Source organism: Sebastes umbrosus, chromosome 12 (genome assembly GCF_015220745.1).
Source record: "Sebastes umbrosus isolate fSebUmb1 chromosome 12, fSebUmb1.pri, whole genome shotgun sequence".
Taxonomy (NCBI): Eukaryota; Metazoa; Chordata; class Actinopteri; order Perciformes; family Sebastidae; genus Sebastes; species Sebastes umbrosus.
Window position 1 is genome coordinate 33,953,170 of NC_051280.1, and position 22,594 is coordinate 33,975,763.

Here is a 22,594-nt window from a genome sequence, read left to right on the forward strand (position 1 = left end):
ATCAATCAATTAAATGTAACTATAAAAACATACAAATTGTGCGTCGACCAAACAATACCAAATGTGTTATTTTTCCTCAATCAAAGCTTTATCTCCACAGCAACATATTACATATTGTCTGACAGCATTGTATAGTCTCTGAAATATAAAGATGTAGAGGCCTAGACATATTGAACACACTGAATAATATTCAATATTAGATTACATGAGGAGTGTGCTCATTTAAATAATATCCGCTAACATATATCCTAGTTTAATAAGAAAGACGCTCAGAAACAACTAAATGTAACGCTGCAACAAGAAGCTAACAATCTTCTCCGACTGTCAGTGTTGTGATTTCTGCCTGTTCTTCTTGTTCTTGGTGCTGTTAGATCGCTGCTAGCCCGCCCCGTTAATAAAGGTGTATGAGGGACAGTAAACTGGCTTTGAAAGGCTAAACGCCAACAAATATAGACTGAAGCAGAATGTTTGGTTAGATAAAAACATGGTGTGAATTTTTAGAAATGATTACATCCATCTTTTTGACTTTTGGACTGAGGATTGAGACAATTACAGAGAATGAGCGTAGCGACAGAGAGAGACAGAAGGACTACTGCAGGCAATGTTTCTGTAAGTTATTAATAATAATTCAGATGTGAACGTTGTGAATGAAGCTTGGACCTGAACAGTTCTGGTAAACATCCTGTCGGATGGTATGATGTTGCATGTATGCAGACGTTCTGGTCTGCCAGCTTTGACTTTCCACCAGTCTGTCGACTTTGTATCCAAGGATGAACAATGTCCCGTAAAACGTTGTCAACCTCCGTGTCCACGCAGCCAGCCAGAGCCACGGCGGAGGCCCGACTCACGGCCACAGCTCCTGACGCCGTTGACCGAGCGTCTCTGTCGGGTTCATCGCTTTCAGCCTGTGGGTTCGCCGTGGCCACCTCCACCACCTCTCCCAGCGCCCTCTGGTGGTGAATGAGAGTCATTGAAACATGCTTTAATAATCCTCCATCCTACTGATATCTAGAATGTAACTACACCTTGTTCATATTTCACATCTTTATTTGAGAGATCCATTACATTTCACCCGTTTGATCGAGTTCTTAACGAACGATTAATGGATCGTCCATTTATCGATATCATCCCTACTCCGATATGATGGTGGCATTTTTTAAATAGTTTCACATTTAGTCAGTTATGAATATATCAGAGAGTTCCTCACTAAATTACTGACCTCCAGAGTTTAATCTGAGCTCTATTAGATATCAGAGGATCAGCTGTTCTACTCAGTTATGATGAGCTATTGTTCATATAAATAATATCCCACAACAGCTCATTATCACCAGTTACTGTTGAATAAAACAATGTAGACTGGATCATCAGCTCCTGTTGAAGTGGAACAGAGTGGGACTCCCTCTAGTGGACGTTGTGGAGTATTGTGTTGTCTTTGCTCCAAAGGTTTTTGTACAGAGTTTAGGTGTTTCCTGTCACTGTGGGCTGCAGAGCACAGTAGTACACAGCAGAGTGTGACACTTTAGCTGAGATGATCTCCAGATCAACATGTTTCTCTGCTTTGTTAATGTGAGCTGAGAAACCAGAACCAGTTGGATGAATCAATCCTCCCTCGGTGATGTAGAGCAGGAACTCTGGTCTGGATCTCTGGTATTGTCGGTACCACTGGATATTGTTGATATTACCTCCCTCATATGTACAGGTCAGGTTGATGTCTCTGCCCTCTGCAACATGTTCTTCAGTACTTTGTGGATTTATGCTGTTCATGGAACCCAGGGCTGCAAAATGAGTATTATTCATGTCAGTTAGTCTGCAAGAGATTGTGACATCAAGAGACTTTTTCTGTCCTCTCTGATCATTTAGAGATAAAACACCACCAAATGTCTTTTTCTATCCTATAAAGTGTTCCCTTCCTCAGATAAAGCTGTAGTAGTGAAATGTGTGGTTAATCCAGCAGGTTCAATGAGACGTTGATCTCTGTTCTAACACTCACCTATAAAGGTAAAGAAGAGTAAAAAGAGGTAAAGCAACATGTCTTTGGAGTTGTTAAAGCCAAACAGACAGCAGATGAGCGATGTTGTTCCACTGCAGTAGAATGAAAGAACTAAACAGCCTCTCTGCTGCACAGCCCTTCTCCTCAACATCAAGCTGACTGGGCTTTTAGTTCCTCAAACATTTCTGCTCTGGAGACACAAAGAATCTCATTGGTTGAGTTAAACCTCAGTGGGTGTGGCCAGAGAACTCTTCCATCAGCGTTCAATCCATTCACATTATTTGGACGTCCAGAAGACGTGTGCTTCTGGGAAACTGATCAACTAGAAACTGTAATGTACTGTCTGAATAATAAACTAGAATCAGAATCAGAAAGGTGTTTATTGCCAGGTATAAGGGGTATACACGAGGAATTTTCTTTGGCTTTGTTGGTGCGAGACAAATAGTATAATAACAAAGAAATAGATAAAACGTTAGAATAAAATAAGAATAAAAATGTACGAATTACAAAATAAGCTATAAAAACAAACATGATATAATCAGATAGTGCAAATATTGCCGGTGTGCAAACAAAACAATCAGGTATCAGAGGGAGAGAGAGGGAGAGAGAGGGATACTGTAGGGGGTGGTATTGAGAGTGTATGAGAGAGGGGGATATTCAGTGTCGGGGTAGGGGGTTGGGGGGGAGACAGTCACAGGGGGGAGGAGGGGCTGTTGGAGAGCCCCACTGCCATGGGGAAAAAGCTGTTTTTGTGGCGTGAGGTTTTGGTCCTGATGGTCCTGATGGACCTTAACCTCCTGCCAGATGGTAAAGTCTGAAAGAGATGGTGTCCGGGATGGGAGGGGTCGGCCACAATCTTCCCTGCCCTCCTTTAGGTCCTGGAGGTGTACAGCTCCTGGAGGGAGGGAAGGTTGGCCTTCTCTGCAGCAAGGATGATCCGCTGCAGCCTGGCCTTGTCTCTGGCGGTGGCAGCGGCGAACCAGACGGTGATGGAGGAGGTGAGAATGGACTCGATGATGGCCGAGTAGAAGTGCACCATCATAGTCTGTGGCAGGTTGAATTTCTTCAACTGCCTCAGGAAGTACATCCTCTGCTGGGCCTTACTGATGAGGGAGCTGATGTTTAGGTCCCACTTGAGGTCCCGGGCGATGGTCGTGCCCAGGAAACGGAACGACTCCACCGTGTTAACTGGGGAGCCGCGCAGGATGAGGGGGGGGAGCGGGGCTGAGTTCCTCCTGAAGTCCTGTCATCTCCACTGTCTTCAGAGCGTTCAGCTCCATGTGGTTCTGGCTGCACCAGGATACCAGATGGTCAACCTCCCATCTGTAGGCAGACTCATCACCCTCGGAGATGAGGCCGATGAGGGTGGTGTCGTCCGCAAATTTAAGGAGCCTGACAGATTGGTGTCTGGAGGTGCAGCCGTTGGTGTACAGGGAGAAGAGCAGTGGGGAGAGAACGCAGCCTTGGGGGGCACCGGTGCTGATGGTCTGGGTGTCGGAGACTTGCTTCCCCAGCCTTACGTGCTGACTCCTGTCAGATAGAAAGTCAGTGATCCACCTGCAGGTGGAGTCAGGCACGCTCAGCAGGGAAAGCTTGTCCTGTAGCAGAACTGGGCTGATGGTGTTGAATGCGGAGCTGAAGTCCACAAACAGGATCCTGGCATAGGAGCCAGGGGAGTCCAGGTGCTGGAGGATGTAGTGGAGGGCTAAATTTACTGCGTCGTCTACAGATCTGTTAGGTCTGTCGGCGAACTGCAGTGGGTCCAGCACGGGGTTGGTGATAGTCTTTAGGTGGTGGAGCACAAGGCGTTCAAAGGTCTTCATTATAACGGAGGTCAGGGCAACGGGTCCGTAGTCCTGAAGACCTGTGATCCTTGGCTTCTTGGGGACCGGGATGATGGTGGAGGCTTTGAAGCAGGCCGGCACCCTGCAGCTTTCCAGTGATGTGTTGAAAATCCCTGTAAATACTGGAGAAAACTGGTCTGCACAGTGTTTCAGGGTTGCAGGTGAGACACAGTCCGGGCCGGCTGCTTTGCGGGGGTTTTGTCCTTTGAAGAGCCTGTTGACTTCCCCCTCTTTGATGGACAGAGGTGTGAAGGGGGGAGGGGTGTGCACAGGCTCGGTGCTTGTGGAGAAAGCTGGGGGGGGGCTGGTGTTAACAGTGTTAACTGCTGGTGGCTGATGGCAGGGGGGAGAGGAGATGTAGTCAGGACTGGTACTTTGTCTGTCGAATCTGCAGTAGAACTCATTCAGCTCATTTGCCAGTCGGAGGTCATTCGTGGAGTGGGACGGTTTGGGCTTATAGTTTGTGATCTGCCTCAGCCCTTTCCAGACTGAGACTGAGTCGTTGGCTGAGAACTGCTCCTGTAGTTTCTCTGAACACTGCCGTTTGGCCTCCCTCACCGCCTTGCCAAACGCGTATTTAGCCTCTTTAAAGCCCTCTCTGTCACCACTCCTAAATGCCTCTTCCTTAACCAAACGAAGCTGTTTGAGTTTGGCTGTGAACCAGGGCTTCTCGTTGTTGTAGTGAACCCTGGTGCGCGTCGGTATACAGCTGTCCTCACAGAAGCTGATATACGACGTCACAGCCTCTGCATACTCGTCCAGACTGTCAGTGGCGGTCCTAAACATCTCCCAGTCCGTGCAGTCCAGGCACTCACGCAGATCCTCCACCACCTCGCTGCTCCACTTCTTAGTCGTCCTCACAACCGGTCTAGCCAGTTTGACCCTCTGCCTGTAAGAGGGGATGAGGTGGACCAAGACGTGGTCGGAGTTTCCCAGCGCAGCGCGAGGAACGGCGTGATATGCCTTACTGATGTTGCAGTAGCACTTGTCCAGCGTGTTCTCCTCTCTGGTCGGACATTTAATAAACTGTTTGTATTTTGGGAGTTCCTGTGATAAGTTCCCTTTGTTAAAGTCCCCAAGAACGATAACAAGAGAGTCCGGGTTTTTTCTCTCCACCTCCCATATCTGGTCGGCAAGCTGCCACTGCGCGAGCTCCACGTGAGCCTGTGGCGGGATGTAAACACCGACCAGAATGAAGGAGGAGAATTCACGGGGGGAATAAAATGGTTTGCAATTGATAAAAAAGGATTCCAGATCCGGAGAACATGTCCGCAGAAGCACTGTCACGTCCTTGCACCAGCCGTCGTTAACATAGAAACATATTCCCCCTCCTTTTGACTTGTGTGATAACTCCGGGTCGCGGTCGGCTCGGAACAGCTGGAAGCCGGGAAGCTGCAGCGCAGAGTCCGGTATAGTTCCACACAACCACGACTCAGTAAAACACAAGGCTGAAGAGAGGGAAAAGTCTCTGTTGTTTCTCACCATCAGCAGCAACTCGTCCACTTTGTTGCACAGTGAGCGCACGTTGGAGAGGAATATCGCAGGCAGCGGAGTTTTCAGTACTCTCTGTCTGAAGCGATTCAGCACTCCAGAGCGCTTTCCCCTCCTGCGCTTAATCGCTCAGCCGAGGGCCACAGCACCAAGTAAAAGGTGCATTAAATCCGCTGAAGGAGCCAGAAATGTGGGAAAAATATCTGCTGGGGTGGATTCCCTGAGGTTCAGGATGTCTTCTCTAGAGAAAACAATCCGTGAACTTTCACAAAAAACAAAAGAAATACAAAAAAACAAGAAAAACAGAGCGCACCAATTCGCCGAGGCAGCCGTAGTTAGCGCCATCTAGGATCTTACTACTTAATAAAATAAGTAAATATATGTCTCTTCAACTAGAAATGTTGACCTATGATACAATACAGACAATACAATTACAATATGGTCAAGGCAGTATACAGTACAATCAAGGCAGTGAGTTATTGCACAGTAATAAGAGCACATATTGCACATGTATCAGTAGTTGATAAATTACAAGAAATAATGTATCTGAATATAAAGTGCGATAGGATGAAAACATGTAATAAGCTGAGTAAGGGTTCTGTTTTCTGACAAGAATCTGACAGTGTTTAAATCAGTTCCATTCCGTTCAGTTCTATGTGAGTGTCTGGCAGTTTTCAGCTCACGTATGACGCTAGGGTAGAAGCTGTTCTTGAGTCTATTAGTCCGTGATGTGATGGACCTGAACCGTCTACCAGAGGGCAGAAGTTCCAACAGCTGATGTCCAGGGTGGGAAGGGTCCTTCAGGATGCCGGCTGCTCTGCGGAAGCAGCGGGCGGTGTAAAGTTCCTCAAGAGAGGGCAATACTTGACAAAAAATAATACAAAAAAAATACTTGACCCAAAAAAAAAGAAATTCTTGTTAAAAAAAAATTACTTGAAACAAAAAAATAGTGTAGAGAAGGACCCTCTGTCCAGTCTGGTTTTGTTTCCTTCTGAACTCATGAGGAGAAACAATCTAGACTGGATCATCAGCTCCTGTTGAAGTGGAACAGAGTGTGACTCCCTCTAGTGGACGTTGTGGAGTATTGTGTTGTCTTTGCTCCAAAGGTTTTTGTACAGAGTTTTGGTGTTTCCTGTCACTGTGGGCCTCACAGCACAGTAGTACACAGCAGAGTGTGACACTGCAGCAGAGGAGATCTGGAGATCCACACCATCCTTTTCTTCAAACAGTTTAGTGAAGAACTTTGTGTCTGATTTCAGAGATTCTGCTGGTCTTGTAACACTAAGACCAGAGATGGAGATGATGAACTCTGGTGGTTTTCCTGGATATTGTCGATACCAGAAGAAATAATCACTACCAGTTGGTTTCAGGTCAGAGTATGTGTAGGACAGAGTAACAGTGCTGTCTTCTAAACTGGACTCTTCATTCTTGACTGGAGTGAGTTTTCCACAGCTGACACCTGAAGGAAGAGACAACTCTGTTATTTATTATGTTACAGAACTCTGAAGAAATGAATCCCATTTATGAATCATTGGAGTCCAAGTTGTGTTTAAAACAGCAGAATCTAACGTACCTGTTAGAATAGTGACAAACAGTAGAGAAAGTCCATAACAGTCCAATGAGAGCATGTTGAATGAAGGTAATGTTGATGGTTTGTGTATTGAACTCTGCTGAATACAGAAGTTCCTCTCTCTTCTATAGTTCAGTAACATCTTAGCTCCTCCCTGAATCTCTCCGTCTCCTCTTAGATCTGGATTTCACCTTCTCTCAGTTCCACTTCCTCCTGGTTAACAGACTGGTAGCAGCCGGATAATAAAAGAATAACTAACTAATAGAAAGTAAGGTCAAAACGATGGGTTTTGAGTCTGGATTTAAAGACCTCCACAGATTTAGACTGTCTGATGTCCATAGGGAGGTTATTCCAGAGGAAGAGGGGCTCGATAAGAAAAGGCCCTTTGGCCTGCTGACTTCTTTTTAACTCTGTGGACAGACAGGAGCCCTGTATTCTGAGAGAGGAGAGTCCTGATTGGAGTATCAGGTTGAAGTAGATCAGGCAGGTAGGAAGGAGCGTGCCCATTTACTATATTCTAGGTCATCAGAAGCACCTTAAAGTCTGATCTGACGTGGATCGGGAGCCAGTGTAATGAAGCCTAAACTGGGGTCCCATTTTCTAGTTTTAGTTTGAAGACTTCTAGTACTAGAACGAGGCAGACCTGATAGCAAAACATTATAATAGTCCAGTCTGGATGATACCAAGATGTGAATTAGGACCTCTGCATCAGCCATGGATAAAGAAGACCTGATGTTAGAGATGTTGCGTAGGTGAAAGAAGGCGATCTTTGTGATGTCTTTAATGTACTGATCAACAGAAAGAGTTGAATGGAACGTAACACCAAGATTCATAACTGTTGAACTCTGGGATATCACCCAGTTCTCTAAAGATCCTGAAACCTGATCAAACTGATGTCTATGTGGAGCAGGGCCAAAGACCAGCATCTCAGTTTGATCTCAGTTTAGGAGCAAGAGATTACTTTACATCCAGTTTTTCACCGCAGACAGGCAGGCCTCTAGTTTAATCATTTGGGATCCATCCTCCGTCTTTATAGGCAGATACAGCTGAGTATCATCAGCGTAACAGTGGAAATTAATTCCATGACTACGTATTATTTCGCCAAGAGGTGCGTTGTTGGTCCCAGCAATGACCAGAGATCTTTAAAAAGTTTAGCTGGTAAGGGCTATTGTTTTAGTGAATAGAAGAGGCATATGGGTATGTCTGTAATCCAGCAAATGGATGGTACTTCAACCCTAGACTGGATCATCAGCTCCTGTTGGAGTGGAACAGAGTGTGACTCCCTCTAGTGGACGTTGTGGAGTATTGTGTTGTCTTTGCTCCAAAGGTTTTTGTACAGAGTTTTGGTGTTTCCTGTCACTGTGGGCTGCAGAGCACAGTAGTACACAGCAGAGTCAGACAGCTGAAGCTTCTGGATCCTCAGAGGAACTGATCTTAAGTCTGAATTCAGTGTGGAGGAAAATCTCTCCTGGTCCTCTGTTTTCCCCGAGCCGACCTTAAAGCGGCTCAGGATGAATTTGGGGCTGTTGTTTCCATCCTGTTTGTACCAGAACAGATAGTTATTAGATGAAGTGCTGTTATATTGACAGCCAAGTGTTACTGCCTCTCCTTCAGCAGCAGTCTCATCTCCTTCTGGTTGCAGCACGTTGTCTTTTTGCGCTCTGCATTCTGTCAAACAGCAACAAACAGTATCAGTGTGCCGTTAAAGAATCATGTCAATGTTGGACGGATAGCAAAGAAAGCCAGTTGTGTTCCTACCGAGGCTCGTAGCAGCCAGCAGCACTGAGATGAACAGAGGCGTCATGTGTGCAGTGTTGAGTCTAAAGAAGGCTGTGATCTCTCTGTGTAGTCTTCATCAACACTGAGTTGGTGGATTAGAAGGAGGAAGCTGATCACAGTGACAGGGCTCATTCACAGCCCCAACACAACACTAACACACTTTGGGCCTCTCTCCTTTCCTACTGCTGACGCTGTTGTGTGGACTCATCATTGGACGTTTCAGGAGACATGTGTCCTGTTTTACATTCACTTTGTTCCACAACAGAGAAAAGCTGCTTTAATATCTGTGATCACAAAGACTGACAGTAAACTGAGGATGAACATGTGATCAACATGTGACTCTTTCTGCTCTCTTCACACTGCTTCTTCTCTTCAATGTAAATGGACAGTTTGGTATCTTTTGGTCGTCTGCAGCCGTGAGACGTCACATTCAAAGATGCTGCAGTTGTTGTGGAAGCAACCGGTTGTTGACTTGGTAAAACGTGGAGCTGTTCATGTGTGACTCTGTCTCCAGATATCATCACTGTTCATGGTAGAGTTGTAAGGCAAGGAAGCTTTATTTGTAGAGCACATTTCAGCAACAGGGCAATTCAAAGTGCTTTACATAAACATTTAAGAACATTGTGACAAAGTGCAAAAGAACATTAAGACATAATTAAAACAGTTATATAAACGTAAAAACATTAAAGATTAGAAAATAAAAACAAGCTCAAAATAAAAGCTAGGATAGAAGCTAAAATAGAATATAACACACAAGAGTAGACGTTATAGTGCAGCATAAGATCATTATCTGGTTAAATAAAAGGCAGCAAACAGATAAGTTTTAAGCTTTGATTTAAAAGAACTCAGAGTTGGAGCGGTCCTGCAGGTTTCTGGGAGCTTGTTCCAGATATTTGGTGCTTAAAAACAGAACGCTGCTTCTGCATGTTTAGTTCTGACTCTGGGGACACTAAGCAGACCTGATCCAGATGACCTGAGAGGTCTGGATGGTTCAGAACATAGCAGAAGATCAGAGATGTATTTTGGCCCTAAATCATTTAGTTCTTTTAGTGTAAACCAGCAGGAGTATTTAGAGACCAGTTCTCTGAGAGACAGGGAGCCGGTCTAGAGACTTCAGAACTGGACTGATATGATCCACTTTCTGGGTCTTAGTGAGGACTCTAGCAGCAGCGTTCCAAACATAGTAAAGACCAGTAAGACCAGTAAAGACGCCGTTACAGTAGTCAAGTCGGCTGAAGATAAATGCATGGACTAGTTTTTCCAAATCCTGCTGAGACATCAGTCCTCTAATTCTTGCTATATTCTTCAGGTGATAGTAGGCTGTCTTTGTAATTGTCTTAATGTGGCTGTTAAAGCTCAGGTCAGACTCCATGACTAGACCAAGATGTCTGGCTTGGTCCGAGCTTTTTAACATTACAGATTGTAGGTGAGCACTAACCTTCAATCTTTCCTCTTTGGCTCCAAAAACTACGACCTCAGTTTTGTCTTTGATCAGCTGAAGAAAATTCTGGCACATCCAATTATTGACTTGTTCAATGCACTCACTCAGTGCTTGTATTGGACTGTAGTCTCCTGGTGATAGAGTTATGTAAATTTGTGTGTCGTCTGCATAGTTATGGTCATTTATTTGTTGTTGTTATCCAAAATCTGACCCAGTGGGAGCATGTAGATGTTAAACTAAAGAGGCCCCAAGATAGAGCCTTGGGGAACTCCGCATGTTCAGCTCAGATTTGCAATTTCCTATATGAACACAAAGAACTCCCTGTCGTTAGGGTAGGATTTAAACCAGCTGAGTGCTATGCCAGAAATACCCACCCAGTTTTCCAGTCGGTCTAGTAATATATTATGGTCAACCGTGTTGAATGCAGCACTGAGATCCAGTAAAACTAAAACCGTAGTTCTACCACTGTCTGTGTTCAATCGGATGTCATTGAAGACCTTAACAAGAGCAGTCTCAGTGCTGTGGTTTCGTCGAAAACCTGACTGGAAGACATCAAAAGAGTTGTTTAGTCCCAGAAAGCTATGTTGTAGTAGTAGTAGTAGTTAGTGTTTCAAGGTCTATTTGGGGTGTATCTGCAGCTTTCAGAGGATAGTGAAGAATGGAAGGAGCTCATGGTGACCTAATGACCCACAGGGTACCAAGAGGACTGAATCAGTCTCTCTCTTGTCATGGTGGGTTGTGTTTGGTTGGTCCCTGATGTGGATTTGCTGCTCATGTGGATCCCCCCCCCCCAGTATTTCATTAGCAGCTGTAACCACAGTGACTCTGATCAGAATCCATCTGATATGAAGCTGTGGTTTGAATACCACTTCCCTCCTCTCTGAAGAGTAGTCCCATATCTGTGTTGAGCTTTTTGTACAGCCTCTTCTCCACTTTGTATCACTGTGTTTCTAGAGCACAGTAGTACACAGCAGAGTCTGACACTGTAGCAGGGGAGATGTTCAGATGGATTTGGTTCTGATCCACTTTAATCTTCAGTTCAGGGATTTTACTTGTCAATATTCTTCCAGTTCCTGAATGAGAGATGATGAACTCTGGTGATTTTCCTGAATATTGTCGATACCAGAAGAAATAATCACCACCAGTTGGTTTTTTAGAGTATGTGTAGGACAGAGTAACAGTGCTGTCTTCTAAACTGGACTCTTCATTCTTGACTGGAGTGAGTTCTTCACAGCTGACACCTGAAGGAAGAGACAACTCTGTTATTTATTATGTTACAGAACTCTGAAGAAATGAATCCCATTTATGAAACATTGGAGTTCAAGTTGTTTTTAAAACAGCAGAATCTAGCGTACCTGTTAGAATAGTGACAAACAGTAGAGAAAGTCCATAACAGTCCAATGAGAGCATGTTGAATGAAGGTAATGTTGATGGTTTGTGTATTGAACTCTGCTGAATATAGAAGTTCCTCTCTCTTCTATAGTTCAGTAACATCTTAGCTCCTCCCTGAATCTCTCCGTCTCCTCTTAGATCTGGATTTTACCTTCTCTCAGTTCCACTTCCTCTACCTTCAACTCTGAAATGACTTATGCTGCCGTCACCTTCATATAAATCATGTTTCACTACTGTTGGATACAAATGAGTGTTTTTTGTAGTGTTGAGTATTTTCAGTCATTTATCTTTATTGATTTTGTTGTAAGAATGTAGACTGGATCATCAGCTCCTGTTGAAGTGGAACAGAGTGTGACTCCCTCTAGTGGACGTTGTGGAGTATTGTGTTGTCTTTGCTCCAAAGGTTTTTGTACAGAGTTTAGGTGTTTCCTGTCACTGTGGGCTGCAGAGCACAGTAGTACACAGCAGAGTCTGACACTTTAGCTGAGATGATCTCCAGAGCAACATGTTTCTCTGCTTTGTTAATGTGAGATGAGAAACCAGAACCAGTTGGATGAATCAATCCTCCCTCAGTGATGTGGAGCAGGAACTCTGGTCTGGATCTCTGGTATTGTCGGTACCACTGGATATTGTTGATATTACCTCCCTCATATGTACAGGTCAGGTTGATGTCTCTGCCCTCTGCAACATGTTCTTCAGTACTTTGTAGCTTTATGCTGTTCATGGAACCCAGGGCTGCAAAATGAGTATTATTCATGTCAGTTAGTCTGCAAGAGATTGTGACATCAAGAGACTTTTTCTGTCCTCTCTGATCATTTAGAGATAAAACACCACCAAATGTCTTTTTCTATCCTCTAAAGTGTTCCCTTCCTCAGATAAAGCTGTAGTAGTGAAATGTGTGGTTAATCCAGCAGGTTCAATGAGACGTTGATCTCTGTTCTAACACTCACCTATAAAGGTAAAGAAGAGTAAAAAGAGGTAAAGCAACATGTCTTTGGAGTTGTTAAAGCCAAACAGACAGCAGATGAGCGATGTTGTTCCACTGCAGTAGAATGAAAGAACTAAACAGCCTCTCTGCTGCACAGCCCTTCTCCTCAACATCAAGCTGACTGGGCTTTTAGTTCCTCAAACATTTCTGCTCTGGAGACACAAAGAATCTCATTGGTTGAGTTAAACCTCAGTGGGTGTGGCCAGAGAACTCTTCCATCAGCGTTCAATCCATTCACATTATTTGGACGTCCAGAAGACGTGTGCTTCTGGGAAACTGATCAACTAGAAACTGTAATGTACTGTCTGAATAATGTCATTTGACCTTAGCTGAAGGGATTCCATATCAGTAAAAGCATTATTTATTGCACATGAATAATAACTGGGAAACACAGTCAGCTCACACTAAAGCACATGATGCATCAATAAAGTGATTATTAGAGGTGGAACGCTTCACGAGATTCACGGTTCGCTACGTTTTTGGATAATTTAACATTCAACAGCTGCTCATTGTCCATAATTCATAGTGTAGCAGTTAAAGCAGTGAAATGCTGAGAGAAGGACTCTCTGTCCAGTCTGGTTTTGTTTCCTTCTGAACTCTGACTTCTCTTCCTTCATGTGATCCATCACTCAGTGAATGTTTTAGTGAAAACAAATGATGCTGTTAACAGGTTAGTGAGCAGTTATTAGAGATGAAGTAATGACGTCCACATTTGTGTCTTTGAAATGATAAATTCTGAACTGATATTTCAGGTGTTATTGTCAGAAAGATAATATGATATATTATTTGATTAAAAACAAATCCCCAAAATAAATTTGAAAAAAAAATTTAAAAAAAAAAAATATATTTTTGGAAAATTCTTTTTATTCTTTTTTTCCCAAAAATATCATAACAAACGTAACAAAAATTAACCCTGGTGCCAAAATACAAAAAAATGATATCTTACATTTAACATTTAATATTTACATACGTACACATCACTTCCCACTCCCACACAGAGACAGGTCCAGCCTTCTTCCCACTCCTAGAGGTAAAGATACAGAGAAAATAACATAAAAATAATATTGAAAATAATTTCATAAGTTAGTTAGAATTAAAAGTAATAAGTACTACAGTTATTTAATTAATGGTAGTAAGATAGAAACTTTAAATAAATTAATTAATTAATTAAATAAATGAAGGGGAAAAAAAGAAAGAAAAAAGAAAACAGCACATATCATAATAATAAATAATAATTAAGTAAAAACCATAGAGAGGTTAGGTTAAGAAGATTCTATATAAGTGAGCCATGGATCCCCTATCCTAAAGAAAAGCTGTGGGCTACCTCTTATAGCATAGGTTATTTTTTCCAAGGGAGCACATGAATTTACTTCATTAATCCACTGAGTAATATTAGGGGGATCCTCATGATTCAACTTAGATGTGGTACATCTATCGGTAGCCGTGATCAAAAATAAATTTGACAAAAAAAAAGAAGCCAAAATCAGAAAAAAAAGTTTAACCCCAAAAAAAAAACTAAAAAATTTGACAAAAGAAAATACTTGACAAAAAATTCCGGAAAAGATTATTGACAAAAAAACACTGACAAATATTTGCGAAAAAAATTACTTTACCAAAAAAGAAAAGAAAAGAAATGCCCAAAAAAATCCGAAAAACATATTTGACCAAAAATTCTTGACCAAATATAAAAGTACAAAAAAATATTTGACGAAAAAAAAAATATTTAACAAAAAAAAATTATTGGACAAAAGCAAATACGAAAAAATACTTAATACATTTTTTTTTAAAATGTTTTAAAAACAAAAATACAAAAGAAATATTTGACAAAAAAGAAAAAATTCTTGTTTAAAAAAAATTACTTGACAGAAAAAAACAGTGTAGAGAAGTACTCCGTCCGGTCAGGTTTTGTTTCCTCTGAACTCATGAGGGGAAACAATCTAGACTGGATCATCATCTCCTGTTGAAGTGGAACAGAGTGTGACTCCCTCTAGTGGACGTTGTGGAGTATTGTGTTGTCTTTGCTCCAAAGGTTTTTGTACAGAGTTTAGGTGTTTCCTGTCACTGTGGGCTGCAGAGCACAGTAGTACACAGCAGAGTCTGACAGCTGAAGCTTCTGGATCCTCAGAGGAACTGATTTCTTGTCGACTGTAGCATCAATTCTGTCTTTCTGAACGTCTCCAGCATCCTTTGCTCCAGAGTAGCGTTGCAGGATAGACTTTGGGGAATCATGAACTTCCTGTTTGTACCAGAACAAAGTGGGACTTGGGTAACTGGTCACAAATGTACAGTCCAGTGTGAGTGTGTGTCCTTCAGTAGCGATGACATCTCCTGTTGTCTGGGTAACTCTGTCTTCTCCTTTACACTCTGGGGAAGAAGAGAACATGCAGAGGAAGAGATGAATGAATAAAGATGATTGATTAAAGGAGAACAATCAGTAGGTTTAAAGAGTTACCTAGCCACAGAGTCACAATCAGAGACATTTAGAATAGTCTGGATTTTCACTGACTGCTGTCTGATGTCACATTAAACCATAGAAGGAGTTCTTTAGAAGCTACTAGATAGCAACAGAAATGATGTGTTGTTGCTTCTCTGTATAATGAACATTAAAAGCACTCACAGCTCAGTTACTAGTGAAAAGTGTTGAGAGAGGAAACATGGAGTTGTTTGTATCTTACCAAAGAAAAGAGCAGCAAGAATAATCCACAGCCAATGTTCCATCTCTACAACAAGGTTTAAATCAACAGGAGAAACTAGCTGATGTTCAACATTCAGTCTGACAATTGTTCTCTTCACAGCAGCACTTGTGATTGACTGAATGGTTGAACACAGTGCACGAGTAGTGCACCTCCTACTGGATAATGTGGCCCTCTAGTGGACGTTGTGGAGTATTGTGTTGTCTTTGCTCCAAAGGTTTTTGTACAGAGTTTTGGTGTTTCCTGTCACTGTGGGCTTCACAGCACAGTAGTACACAGCAGAGTCTGACACTGCAGCAGAGGAGATGATCAGATGGATTTGCTTCTGGTTCTGATCCACTTTAATCTTCAGTCCAGTGACTTTAAAAATTCCTACTTCTCCTGAAGAAGAGTGTGAGATGATGAACTCTGGTGGTTTTCCTGGATATTGTCGATACCAGAAGAAATAATCACTACCAGTTGGTTTTTTCAGAGTATGTGTAGGACAGAGTAACAGTGCTGTCTTCTAAACTGGACTTTTCATTCTTGATTGTAGTGAGTTCTTCACAGCTGACACCTGAAGGAAGAGACAACTCTGTTATTTATTATGTTACAGAACTCTCAAGAAATGAATCCCATTTATGAAACATTGGAGTTCAAGTTGTTTTTAAAACAGCAGAATCTAGCGTACCTGTTAGAATAGTGACAAACAGTAGAGAAAGTCCATAACAGTCCAATGAGAGCATGTTGAATGAAGGTAATGTTGATGGTTTGTGTATTGAACTCTGCTGAATATAGAAGTTCCTCTCTCTTCTATAGTTCAGTAACATCTTAGCTCCTCCCTGAATCTCTCCGTCTCCTCTAAGATCTGGATTTGACCTTCTCTCAGTTCCACTTCCTCCTGGTTAACAGACTGGTAGCAGCATTTTGGACCAGCTGGAGGAGGGAACTTCTTCTTTTTCTGGTGTTTATAACAGGAGTTACAGAACGGTAGCTGTGATGATTTAAAGGATGGATCACCTCCTAAAGTAGAGACAACATTATGTTAAATCAGCTGATGATGAAAAGAAAGCTCAGCGTCAAATATTATCCAGGACTGATTTTGGTCAAGTTTGAGCACATGGTTATGCGCACACACCTATGCACATGTACATGCTTATTAGCACACACAGAGACACGTTCACTCCCGATATATTGTTGACTAAACTCAGAGATATTGTTGCTTGCACTCAGATATATTGTTGAGCAGTTATTAGTGATAAAGTGATGACATCCAGATTTGTGTCTTTGTGAAAAAATGATTTGAAAAAAATACTTGACTAAATAAAATACAAAAAAATACTTGACAAAAAAAATCAATTAGTTCAAAAATAAATCAGAAAAAAATATTTGACAAAAAAACAAAATACAAAAAAATATTTGACCAAAAAAAATCAGAAAAAATATTTGACCAAAAATAATTATTTCATCTAAAATAAAATCCGAAAAAAATATTTGGCAAAAAATAAATATGAAAAAAATATTTTATCGAAAAAGAAAATACAAAAAAATATTTGAAGAAAAGAAAAATACAACAAAATACGGAAAAATACTACAAAAGAAATATTTGACAAAAACAATTCCGAAAAAAATATTTTATAAAAAGGAAAATACGAAAAAAGTACTTCAAAATAAAAAAAAATATATATATATATTAAAAAAAAATTACTTAACACCAAAAAAATACTGGAGGGAAGGACTCTCTGTCCAGTCTGGTTTTGTTTCCTTCTGAACTCATGAGGGGAAACAATCTAGACTGGATCATCAGCTCCTGTTGAAGTGGAACAGAGTGTGACTCCCTCTAGTGGACGTTGTGGAGTATTGTGTTGTCTTTGCTCCAAAGGTTTTTGTACAGAGTTTAGGTGTTTCCTGTCACTGTGGGCTTCACAGCACAGTAGTACACAGCAGAGTCTGACACTGCAGCAGAGGAGATGATCAGATGAAACTCTTTATTATTTTTGTCATGTGTAAAAGACAACCCTGCTGTGTCCTCTGAATAATCCGTGATGAGAAGCTGTGGAGATGAACTGGACTTGTGTTGATACCAGTAGAGGTTTTGTACAGAGCCTGAATAGCTGCAGGAGAGAGTCACATTGTCTCCTTCCAACGCCGGCATTACATCTTTAAATGGTTTCACTAAATCCTCCGAGGATCCTGAAGAGAACAAAGAGAGATTTCACCAGGACATTTGTATTTCTTTAAACTGCCTTCAATGGTAGAAGTTGACTTACCAGGATGAAACGTGAACATCATCATCCAAACTAAAAAGAGCTGCATTACTTTCACTAGTTGTGAATGAACACTAAAGAGAACACAGCAGCTCTTCACTGCCAACATGAAGCTGTTCATATTCAGCTGTGGAGCTCTTCCTCCTGCTGTGGTCTGTTGACATCATCATCATCATCATCATTATCATCATCATCATCATCATCATCATCATCATCATCATCATCATTATCATCATCATCATCATCATTATCATCATCATCATCATCATCATCATCATCATCAGACTGAACAACCTGATATCATCCCTACTTATCATATCCTTTCATTTCATTTTCATTTGAAAAGGGACAATGTTGAACATTCAAACAGATGTAAATGTAGCCGAGTAGAATACTAATAATTGAAAAATAAAAATAATACAACAGGTCAGAACATACTACAGTGGTATAAAGCATATTTAGTACAGTTAAACAACCTGAGCAGATAAAGTCCAAGTACATATAAAGATGAGATAAAAATAGCTTCAGTAACGACATTGTTGGTTCTCAACAAGCCATTTTCTTAATATTGAAATGTTGTGTAGCTCCTACTGTACGGTCCGATCATCAGCCACGACCTGAGTGATCACACTGTACGGTCCGACCATCAGCCACGACCTGAGTGATCACACTGTACGGTCCGACCATCAGCCACGACCTGAGTGATCACACTGTACGGTCCGATCATCAGCCACGACCTGAGTGATCACACTGTACGGTCCGATCACCAGCCACGACCTGAGTGATCACACTGTACGGTCCGATCATCAGCCAAGACCTGAGTGATCACACTGTACGGTCCGATCATCAGCCACGACCTGAGTGATCACACTGTACGGTCCGATCACCAGCCACGACCTGAGTGATCACGCTGTATGGTCCGATCATCAGCCACGACCTGAGTGATCACGCTGTACGGTCCGATCACCAGCCACGACCTGAGTGATCACACTGTACGGTCCGATCATCAGCCACGACCTGAGTGATCACACTGTACGGTCCGATCTTTGCTGATAAAGGGTAGATTAGATGTAGGCCTGTCATTACTGAGGATCTTTTCATGTCGATGTGGCTCCTTTAAGAGAGGCTTCACTAATCAGGGATCATTGTGCGTCTAGTAATATGTCCTCTGGATCAAACTGTCATGTTGTGTGAACCAGTTTGAGCTTTCAGTGTGAAACAGCAGAGAAAGAACAGCTTTAGTGGATGATGATGATGTTGGTTGAGTTGTTGGAGCATTTGTTGTGTTATCGTCTTAAAGTGGAACAGAGTGTGACTCCCTCTAGTGGACGTTGTGGAGTATTGTGTTGTCTTTGCTCCAAAGGTTTTTGTACAGAGTTTTGGTGTTTCCTGTCACTGTGGGCTTCACAGCACAGTAGTACACAGCAGAGTCTGACACTGCAGCAGAGGAGATGATCAGATGGATTTGTTTCTGATCCACTTCAGTCTTCAGTCCAGAGATTTTAAAAGTTCCTACTCTTCCTAAAGAAGAGTGTGAGATGATGAACTCTGGTGGTTTTCCTGGATATTGTCGATACCAGAAGAAATAATCACCACCAGTTGGTTTTTCAGAGTATTTGTAGGACAGAGTCACAGTGCTGTCTTCTAAACTGGACTCTTCATTCTTGACTGGAGTGAGTTTTCCACAGCTGACACCTGAAGGAAGAGACAACTCTGTTATTTATTATGTTGCAGAACTCTGAAGAAATGAATCCCATTTATGAAACATTGGAGTTCAAGTTGTGTTTAAAACAGCAGAATCTAGCGTACCTGTTAGAATAGTGACAAACAGTAGAGAAAGTCCATAACAGTCCAATGAGAGCATGTTGAATGAAGGTAATGTTGATGGTTTGTGTATTGAACTCTGCTGAATATAGAAGTTCCTCTCTCTTCTATAGTTCAGTAACATCTTAGCTCCTCCCTGAATCTCTCCGTCTCCTCTTAGATCTGGATTTGACCTTCTCTCAGTTGCACTTCCTCCTGGTTAACAGACTGGTAGCAGCATTTTGGACCAGCTGGAGGAAGGAACTTCTTCTTTTTCTGGTGTTTATAACAGGAGTTACAGAACGGTAGCTGTGAAGATTTAAAGGATGGATCACCTCCTAAAGTAGAGACAACATTATGTTAAATCAGCTGATGATGAAAGGAAAGCTCAGCTTCAAATATTATCCCAGACTGATTTTAGTCATCTTTGAGCACATGGTTATGCGCACACAACTATGCACATGAACATGCTTATGTGCACACACAGAGCCACGATCACGCCCGATATATTGTTCCTTGCACTCAGATATATTGTTGCTTGCACTCAGATATAGTGTTGCTTCCAGTCAGATTAATTGTTGCTCGCACTCAGATATATTGTTGCTTGCACTCAGATATATTGTTGCTCGCATTTGATATATTGTTGCTTGCACTCAGATATATTGTTGCTTGCACTCAGAGATATTGTTACTGGCACTCAGATATATTCTTTCTTGCACTCAGATATATTGTTGCTTGCAGTCATATATTGTTGCTTATGCTCAAATATATTGTCACTTGGACTCAGATATATTGTTGCTCGCACTCAGATATATTGTTGCTTGCACTCAGATATATTATTGCTTTCACTCAGATATATTGTTGCTTGCAGTCATATATTGTTGCTTAAACTCAGAAATATTGTTGCTTGAACTCAGATATATTGCTGCTTGCTCAGATATATTGTTGATTGCACTCAGAGATATTGTTGCTTGCACTCAGATATATTGTTGCTTGCACTCATCTATAGTTGCATGCACTCAGATATATTGTTCCTTACGCTCAGATATATTGTCGCTTAAACTCAGAGATATTGTTGCTTGCACTCAGATATGTTGTTGTTTGCACTCATATATAGCTGCTTGCACTCCGATATATTGTTCCTTATGCTCAGATATATTGTCGCTTAAACTCAGATATATTATTGCTTGCATTCAGATATATTGTCGCTTAAACTAAAAGATATTGTTGCTTGCACTAAGATATAGTATTGCTTAAACTCAGTTATATTGTTGCTTGAGCTAAGATATATTGTTTCTTAAATTCAGATATTTTGTTGCTTGCACTAAGATACTGTATATTTTTGCTTGAACTCAGATATATTGTTGCTTAAGCTCAGAGATATTGTTGCTTGCACTCAGATATATTGTCGCTTGCACTCAGATATATTGTCGCTTAAACTCAGAGATATTGTTGCTTGCACTCAGATATATTGTTGTTTACACTCAGATATATTGTTGCGCAAACTCAGATATATTGTTGCTTGCACTCAAATATATTGTTGCTTAAACTCAGAGATATTGTTGATTGCAGTCAGATATATTGTCGTTTGCACACAGATATATTGTTGCTGGCACTCAGATAAATTGTTCCTTGCCATCAGCTATATTATCGTTTGCATTCAGATATATTGTCGCTTGCACTCAGATATATTGTTGCTTAAACTCAGATATATTGTTTCTTGTACTCAGATATATTTTTTGCTTGTACTCAAATATATTGTTGCTTGCACTCAGATATATTGTATCTTACACACAATTATATTGTCGCTTGCACTCAGATATATTATTGCTTACACTCAGATATATTGTTGAGTATTTATTAGTGATGAAGTGATGACATCCAGATTTCTGTCTTTGAAACGTTAAATTGTGAACTGATATTTCAGGTTTTACTGTCAGAAACATCCGTACCTACGAGAGTTGAACAGAGCAGAATAGCAGCCAGTTTTTCCATGTTGACGGAGGTGAAATGTTGTAACTGAATGTTCATCATGAAAAAGTTTAGTGAGTTGTGTTTGGTCTGATGTTCAAAGCTGGAATCAAACAGTTGTCTGTCATGAAGCCACCTGTGCAGTCAGGAGGAGACTCAAATTCAGATAAGTTTCATCTCTAAAGGTCTTCATCACAACTGACTCATGAGGGGAAACAATCTAGACTGGATCATCATCTCCTGTTGAAGTGGAACAGAGTGTGACTCCCTCTAGTGGACGTTGTGGAGTATTGTGTTGTCTTTGCTCCAAAGGTTTTTGTACAGAGTTTTGGTGTTTCCTGTCACTGTGGGCTGCAGAGCACAGTAGTACACAGCAGAGTGTGACACTTTAGCTGAGATGATCTCCAGATCAACATGTTTCTCTGCTTTGTTAATGTGAGCTGAGAAACCAGAACCAGTTGGATGAATCAATCCTCCCTCGGTGATGTAGAGCAGGAACTCTGGTCTGGATCTCTGGTATTGTCGGTACCACTGGATATTGTTGATATTAACTCCCTCATATGTACAGGTCAGGTTGATGTCTCTGCCCTCTGCAACATGTTCTTCAGTACTTTGTGGATTTATGCTGTCCATGGAACCCAGGGCTGCAAAATGAGTATTATTCATGTCAGTTAGTCTGCAAGAGATTGTGACATCAAGAGACTTTTTCTGTCCTCTCTGATCATTTAGAGATAAAACACCACCAAATGTCTTTTTCTATCCTATAAAGTGTTCCCTTCCTCAGATAAAGCTGTAGTAGTGAAATGTGTGGTTAATCCAGCAGGTTCAATGAGACGTTGATCTCTGTTCTAACACTCACCTATAAAGGTAAAGAAGAGTAAAAAGAGGTAAAGCAACATGTCTTTGGAGTTGTTAAAGCCAAACAGACAGCAGATGAGCGATGTTGTTCCACTGCAGTAGAATGAAAGAACTAAACAGCCTCTCTGCTGCACAGCCCTTCTCCTCAACATCAAGCTGACTGGGCTTTTAGTTCCTCAAACATTTCTGCTCTGGAGACACAAAGAATCTCATTGGTTGAGTTAAACCTCAGTGGGTGTGGCCAGAGAACTCTTCCATCAGCGTTCAATCCATTCACATTATTTGGACGTCCAGAAGACGTGTGCTTCTGGGAAACTGATCAACTAGAAACTGTAATGTACTGTCTGAATAATGTCATTTGACCTTAGCTGAAGGGATTCCATATCAGTAAAAGCATTATTTATTGCACATGAATAATAACTGGGAAACACAGTCAGCTCACACTAAAGCACATGATGCATCAATAAAGTGATTATTAGAGGTGGAACGCTTCACGAGATTCACGGTTCCACTGGCGTGTTCAGGGAG

General features: G+C 41.5%; 1 protein-coding gene and 5 gene segments (V, D, J or C); all 6 read right to left on the reverse strand.

Moving 5' to 3' along the window:
- Nucleotides 1-22,594, reverse strand: part of LOC119499314 — an 843,332-nt gene that overhangs the window by 742,066 nt on the left and 78,672 nt on the right. The window lies entirely within an intron of this gene.
- On the reverse strand, nt 5,690-7,119 carry LOC119498488. The segment is given in 2 exon segments: nt 5,690-6,784; nt 6,899-7,119. Coding segments are annotated over 2 exon segments (534 nt in total).
- On the reverse strand, nt 8,021-9,108 carry LOC119498509. The segment is given in 2 exon segments: nt 8,021-8,563; nt 8,654-9,108. Coding segments are annotated over 2 exon segments (429 nt in total).
- LOC119498524 lies at nt 14,438-15,361 on the reverse strand. The segment is given in 2 exon segments: nt 14,438-14,859; nt 15,171-15,361. Coding segments are annotated over 2 exon segments (363 nt in total).
- On the reverse strand, nt 18,401-19,419 carry LOC119498495. The segment is given in 2 exon segments: nt 18,401-19,129; nt 19,244-19,419. Coding segments are annotated over 2 exon segments (513 nt in total).
- On the reverse strand, nt 21,208-22,314 carry LOC119498491. The segment is given in 2 exon segments: nt 21,208-21,852; nt 22,068-22,314. Coding segments are annotated over 2 exon segments (525 nt in total).